Source organism: Azolla caroliniana, unplaced genomic scaffold (assembly GCF_043228905.1).
Source record: "Azolla caroliniana isolate FFs.n. ecotype wild unplaced genomic scaffold, voAzoCaro1.0.p SCAF_9, whole genome shotgun sequence".
Lineage (NCBI taxonomy): Eukaryota > Viridiplantae > Streptophyta > Polypodiopsida > Salviniales > Salviniaceae > Azolla > Azolla caroliniana.
Window position 1 is genome coordinate 1,021,678 of NW_028230444.1, and position 7,764 is coordinate 1,029,441.

General features: G+C 34.7%; 1 protein-coding gene across 1 annotated transcript; it reads right to left on the bottom strand.

The window, feature by feature from the left end:
• Positions 1 to 237: 237 nt before the first annotated feature.
• Positions 238 to 2,017, bottom strand: LOC147859732 (uncharacterized). The gene is made up of 2 exons (XM_087324413.1): positions 1,712 to 2,017; positions 238 to 1,014 (listed from the first exon to the last, which is right to left on the bottom strand). The coding sequence occupies exons 1-2, from the start codon at positions 1,883 to 1,885 to the stop codon at positions 496 to 498; spliced, it is 693 nt and encodes a 230-aa protein (XP_087180539.1). The 5' UTR covers positions 1,886 to 2,017; the 3' UTR covers positions 238 to 495.
• Between the last annotated feature and the right edge of the window lie 5,747 nt (positions 2,018 to 7,764).

Sequence of the window (7,764 nt, forward strand, 5' to 3'; positions counted from 1 at the left end):
ATTCTATTGAACAAAGAGAGAAATCCACCTCAAGTTTTCATGCTCTTCATGTGTAAAATATTTGCATTTTGTAAAAATGGAAATTGTAAAGAACTAGAGTATGTGTACACTATAGTCATATGTTTGTGCAATTCTGTTCCAAATTGATGGTTTTGTAAAGGTAAAATTGAGTGATTTGTCTCACCCCATGTTTATGTATGAAATAATACAAAATTATAAGAATTTGCCACAAATATATAGTAGATTTAGCGGAACCCAAAATTGCTTAATTTCAATTATCATACATCAAAATATGTGGATTATTTCTCCCCTACAATCTCAAGATTCAAGCATCTTCTAAGTCAAACTCACTCACAACCCCAAATAAGTGAGCTAACTAAATTTCATACTTCTTGCCAGTAATAATGGTTAGAAAACAAGCTTGTTAAAATTACAAAACATGCTCTTTCTCTATACATTCATGATGGTGAGCCAAAGAAAAATGTTGCTTCTTCTCTAGAGCATTTCGTCTCCTTGTAGATTGTGCTTGAATTCATTGGAAGTGTCGACGAAACGGAGCAAAATTGTGAGGACAACGGAGCAAATGAACATGGGAATGGGTCCAAAGAGCCAAAAAAAGAAAGGAAATGAGAAGTAAAAAGTTCTCAACCCCATTGACCAAAATAATCCACCTTTCAATATAGCCTTATTCACATAGTCTTGGCTCAAGCAAGGTCCAATCGGCATACTCACAAGGAAACAAACAATATTGTAATATCTCACAGATTGGATGTTGAAGAGACATGTAGAAAAGAAACATACAAAGACACACAAGAGCTTCACTGTTGGTGGGATTGTTGCTCCTTTGTCCCCTAATACCAAACTTGTTTGTGGAAGTTTCCCACCATCTTTACCATTGCTAAGCAAGAGTGCAATGACAGAGCATAGTGTGATAGCCACGGTGGCAAGAAGGGTCGATGCCATGATGTTGTTTCTCAGTGTTTGGACAGCTAGGATTCCATTCTTCAATCCATCCTGATTGTCATAATCATTACCATGGTTATGATGAGAAATTCAAGGAGAAAACAATCGGGAAAAACAAATTTGAACACAGATTAGAAAATGTCCTAAATGAAACAAAATTGGACAAAAATGGGGAATTCCAATAGGAAGGAAAAACATGGGAAATTTTGAGGAATATGAGAACCACGATGGAAACAAAAACAAGGGATGTGAGGGAAAAACAAATTGGAAGAAAGGAATCGACAAATTCAATAGGAAATGCATGAGAAACAATTCAAAAAAACATGGGAGAATTAGAAAAGCATAGGAAACTAATGGGAAAAGAACATGGGAAGGTATGGAAGCAAATTAAATTTGAACAAAAATTAGAAAATGGGCTAAATGAAACAAATTTGGACCAAAATGGGGAAATCCAATTGGAAGAAAAAACATGGGAAAAGTTGGGGAATATGAGGAACATGATGGGAAAGAAAACAAGGGATGCGAAGGAAAACAAATTAGGAGAAAGGAATCGACAAATTCAATAGGAAATGCATGGGAAAGCAAATGAAACAATTCGAAAAGACATGGGAGAATAAGAAAAACATAGGAAACAAATGGGAAAAGAACATGGGAAGGTATGGAAGCAAATTAGAAAAACATGGGAAACAATAGGGAATCAGAATGGTAGAACTAGGGGTAGTTAAGAAATGGGAAGTGAATGACCTACTTGCATCATGGTTTGAAGCCACAATTGGCGATTGATTTGGTTAATGCCAATGACTGTGGATTTCGGGGAGGTGTGAACACGATATGCGAGCTGACAATGGTACAAAATAAGGAGGAGGAGGCCAGAAGGCACAAGAAGAACATCCAAGTACTCTAACCCTTGCACAATCCTCATGATTATATTCTAACCCTTCCTTTTGCACCTTAACACTATATATGTGTGTATCGTGCTTGTTATTCTTCCCCTTCGGTTGTTTTTCTCTACTACTTCCTCTCGATCCATGGTCTTATATAGAATCTACAAGAATATATTTGTATGTATATGTGTGTTCCAACATTTTAACAAATTCTTTAATTGCATACGAGGACTAAACCTTACTTTATGGCAAAGCTTTATGCTTGTAAAATAAAGGAGAGAAGAACATGATACCCCTTGATGTTTGTTGGCTATTGAAAACTTGTGGCTATTCTAATTGAACTCCAAAAGTTAGTGTGTTTCCCTAAAAAACAATAGTTTATTGATTGGTAAGCCCCTTGATGATGCCCAATGCGCAATACACAAGCAATTTCATGATTATATTTGTCAAATCTAATGCAACTACAAAGACATGTTATCCAATCACTTAAGAAGTTGTGGGCCAACAATGCGTAAACAAGTCACATTACGAATATACTCATGAGAACTTGAAGATATACACCGATGTCGATAGGCTATCCAATGGGTATAACAAGGCGGAATTTCCGGAGGGTTTAGCTAGCATTTGAAATGCTTTCAAAGGGCGGAAGACAACATATAACCGATACCATCAATTAGTGGATTCAACAAGATTCAATAGTCCACGTACATATTTCTTGTCTTCTAGTTTCCTATATTCTAGGAGGCAAGATTAATATATTATATATATGAACTTAATTATAATCACTAAGGCAAAAAAGGGAATACATAGTTTTGCACAAGAGATGGGAGTGAGCAAGCCAGTAAGCTAAATGCCATAATTAATGCAACTTTCCGACCTTTTTTCCGTAAACTAATGAGCCATTCAATGGAGCATGTCGAAGATGAACATGTTTTTTTGTAAGCTCAAACTAGAACTTATGATTTGTCCATCCAATGTTTGAGCCAAAGGGCATTAATTCGACATGTTTCTCATTGAGTTAAGTTATGACTAAAAGACCAACCTCCAAAATTCCACACATCATTGAAACTATATGAAAAACTTTGAGCTAATTCATGGTATGTGGTCACAAACATGGAGGGTTTTTACATAGAGGAAACTTTTAAACATTCAACTCCCGAAATGTTTTGAATAAAGTTTTTGTTATTTCTTTTAATGCCATCAATCAACTACTGAAAGCATATTTATATGTGCTACCTGAGAAATCATCTATATAGTCAATTTGTCCTATTTTTCTCAACTATATGAGAAATAATCAGGAAACAACAAATCAAAGAAGAACTTCAATAGTACACTCTCTAATTGTACAGTTTGTAGCCTTACGACGTTTTTTCTTAATCTAATGAAGGAAATCTTTTTGGAAAAAAAGAAGAAGACCTTCAATAGTGGAGATATGCTCCACCAAGATGCCTTTTTCCACCCCCCATCTTGGAACAACCTTCATGAGGGCTTTTGATACTTGACATGCTGGTTGATGTGGATATGAGGGTTGTAACATATTGTATGAACTCGTTGTAGCCTTTCGGCATCTTTCCATTAATACCAAGGTGAACCTTCTTTTAAAAAGAAAAAGAGAAAAAAGAAGACCTTCAATACAAAAATTAATGAGCTTCATTACTTACCAACAAGGTTTAGGGGGTGTAGGGTCAAAATATCAATTGCAAATGCTTATGAAATTTTGGATAGATATATGAAACATAAATACAAGCATTCTAATAGCGCAAATAGTTCATTGCCTAGAGTTTCCTTTCTTGGTTCCTTTTCTCAGACAGGAAGGCTTCCCCTAGCCTTTGTAATGTATGTTGAGTGGTGCAATCAACTAGTCATGCAACCAAACCTTTTGCTGCAATTTAAAATTCTTCACATGAATTGCCTTTAGGTAAATTTGACCCCCAATTTAGTTTTCTAGGTATTGAAACTATATACACAATGTCTTCCATATGCCAAATCAAGCCACCATCAAGTTTTTATTTGAATGTTCAACTCCAAACTAGAGTACACTATGCTTGCTTACATTTATCTTGAGGTTAAGATAAAGTACAAATTCTAGAACCACATTACTTTTGAGTGTTTGAAACCTAGATATTTTGTAAGCCCAAAGTGCATAGAGTGTGAAGCAAGTTCGAAACAAGAAACAAGTTTTAACTCTGAAAACCTATTCGGAATCATAATTGAGATTCTAAATACAATAATATTGTAAAAGAAAAATAAAGGGTAGGAGAAAATTAGCAAGACAAGAAAGATCATCCAACGAATATCACTAAATTGACTACCACAAAATTAATATGATATAATGTAGTGCCTTTTTACATTGCCAACAAGCATAAAGAAAGAAACTCATGCACCAAACATAATCTCCACGTTTGGTTTGCATTTTTTACACAAAATCAAAGTCCTTGACTTTTTATATATATTGATATTTAATGCCAAAATGCATTGTATCGCAACAAGATATACTTGGTATTGGGAAGTGGAAGAATCTTTGGTAGCAATTGTAATGAGAATTAGGAACTCGGAAATGCTTGCTTTGCCCATCTCAATTCTCTATATAGTAGGATTGTGTAGAATAGGGTGGACATCTTCTAATACGAATTAAGGATTTGAGAAGAATGATGGTTAATAGTATGTATGGGCATTAAGGTGTGGGACCTGGGTAATTTCATTTGTAGGTTTTAAATTTTGAAATATTCTTAAATTCTACTATTTTATAAGCTCTAATATACATGTACACATTCCTAAAAATGTGAGGTAACTCTCTACTATGTGTATATTGGTGTCAAGTCCTTACTGGTTTCCATGTACTTGATCTTGACCACTTTTGCATACCACATCGAGCTCAAGGTGTTGATGAACCTTTCAAATAGATGTTGTAACATTCTATATGCATACGCTAGACAACCACATGCCTCCAACCTAACTAAGCTCACACATCTTATGGCATAGGTGCAACCAACCTTTTTCATCATGAACTTGTAAAGGAATTCTCTTCTAGGTCAACAAAGGCATTGAACTTATTGAGCAAATATTGAATTGGACTACGCTATTAGCTTGCTTTCTTCACAAATTTTATAACAAATAAGTCTTGTTTCATTGCATACAAGTAATTGCAATTGTCATGAGTCATTTTGGCCTTGGTGCAAACACCTTCCAATAATGGGAAAATCCCCACACATATAGATTAGGGGCTTTTGCTCCTTTGCTAGAAGCTTGACTTGCGATTCATGGCATACGTTTCTTCTTTGGCTAGAGTCTAGCCTTGTGCTCTAAGACTTACGCTAATCAATTGTATTTAAGTGTGGGTAACCTAATTACGAGAAGTATGACTATCCTCTTCACATTCTTCTTGCCATTTAAGCACTTTTAAGTTTTTAGATTAAATCTATTGATAAAGAAGTAGCCCCTTAGTTAAATAATCATCACGAGAGATTAGTTAGAATCAAGTGACTATAGGGTTGATGATAACTTGCCTTGTACACGACATCAATGAGGATGCCTGAGATATTGCTACATTTTAAGCTTGGGAATTAGAAGAAATGATATGGTAACATTTAGTGCTTAGTGCTAATACTATTTTAATATGTGTGCTATATAAAGGATTGTACATAAGAAGGATTGCATGTAGGATTCCATAAATGAATGTAAGGAAGCTAGAGATCAGAACTCATGCAACTAAGTAGTGTTATGCCATTGAAATTTCGTTTGTAAAAACCCATGCAAACATGTGAAGGAAATGGTATACTAACCTAAAGTGGATAATATAATAATGTAGACTTCCTAATCTATGTGGTTAGTGTCTTGTGATAATTATTTATTGAGTTTGTTAATTTAATAAGCAACTTTGTAATGAAGTTTTTGACAACAATGCACACTTGCTAACTCACACATAAAGAATCTTTAAATTGTTCCCAACCAAGAGACAACATCTCTATCCATGTTAAACACGAAAAATTGATGTTTTCAGTTGGTGTTGATGGGACTACATTGAACAACCTTGTCAAGTTTAACACGTTTGTTCCCTACCTATATAGTTTAGAGTTTAGATCTTGCCTACATGAAAATGTAAGTGGTTTGGAAGAAAGAAAAAATACATCGTACTCAAAATGAAATTCATGGGAATATATTGCATGTCCAAGTGCACACTATGATTGTAAGGATTGGGTTTGGTCGAAGATGTGTGGAAAGCATAGTTAAATACGATGAAAGGCAAGGAGTGTTGTATCAAAGTGTGATACTTATGCTCCCGAACTTGTTTAGGGGAAAATGGACATAGATTACTCTCATCACTTGCTTCAATGTCTTGTCTTCATATTATAGTGAGTCTGAGCTACGTTGTATGGAGTAATGGTTTTGATGACAAAACAACAAGATGACATCTAACATGGATTGATGTGTGTAGTTTCCCCATTTGACAAAGAATATGGCTTTGTAGTTAGAAGCAATATATGTAATACAATGTCTGAAGCATGAGCTTCCACATTTTCCCCATGTCATGATACATTGGCATTGCTAAAAGGCCTCATTGATACATAGATACATAGATACATACATACATACATAGATACATACATACATACATACATACATACATATATGTGTATGTATGTATACATGTATGTACGTATGCATGTATGAAATGTGTGTATAGAGCTCGAGAGAGAGATTAATGTCTTCAAAGATGAAATTTGGCCCATGAGACAGTTGATTAAAAAATGGGATTTATACCCAATCATTGAAAAAGAAAACATAAATAAAAGAGCTTTAGCATGGTGCAAAAATGTTGTGGGATGCCTCCCTCATCTTCTTAAATGCTTCTTGAATGACGAGTGACTTTGAAGCCCGACATGCGAAGGTGTTTGGTTGCTCTTTGATGGCCAATATATTACATAAGGTCTTTCATTCTATTATTATTATTATTATTCATAAAGCTCAATATGGTTCTTAGCAAAAAGAGATATTTTACTTGACATTTTAATACTCAAATGACAATTGACTATGCAAAGAAGTCTAAAAAAGAATTAGTGTTGTTACAATTGGAGCTCGAGAAGGCATATGATAATGTGGATTGATCATTAATATATCAGTTGATGTCTCATATGGGTTTTGGTGATTGTATGTCTAAGTTGATGTCTCACATCTAATGTTTAATAAAGGAGTAATACAACCTTTTCTTATTCGAAGATTAATTAGACATGGATGCCAAGTTAGTCCTTTCCTATTCACTATTGTGACACATCCTTTACTTGTTAAATTACACAATATGACAATGGAGGAAGAATAGTTTGGATTGAGGCTGCCATCAAGGACATCATGTATTGTTGAAGCTCTCACAGATGACCATATGATGTTTTTGGCACCTAATCAAGAAAATATTATTAAGGCAAGAGATATGTGGGAAATGTTTTCGAATGCTTTTGGGTTGAGAATTAATATATATACATTTGTCCTCATTTCATATATAGGACAAGATGTGTTAGGGTTGGCGTAGCTAGGAAGGATAACACATCGTGATATGATTTGTTCATCTTGGATATCCGATTAGGGTGAAGTTTCTCACTTGAAACTTATTGAGTATGTATCTAAAAAAAATAGTAGGATAAGTTTATGTACTGGAGGTCTCAAATATGGCATTTTCATGTAAGGGTTAAGGTGGTCCAATCGATTATGATCTCTATGGTGTCATATTAGCTTCCTTTGCAACCCTGGTTGAAGAAAGCTCTTGAAATGGTGTCACCCTCAATGTATTACTATGAAAAAGAAAAGGGAAAAGTGTCATGTCATTATTGGCATAAGGTTGTGTTAATATTGTGATGTGTATTGGTGGGGGCATCACTATTGAATTTATATGAGCATATGGTGGCTCTTAGATTTACCTTCATTT

Coding starts and splice junctions, on each gene's coding strand:
- LOC147859732 (XM_087324413.1), bottom strand. CDS start 1,885: ATGAGGATTGTGCAAGGGTTAGAGTACTTGGATGTTCTTCTTGTGCCT. Junction 1,015..1,711: donor GGCTTCAAACCATGATGCAA/GTAGGTCATTCA, acceptor TATGACAATCAG/GATGGATTGAAGAATGGAAT.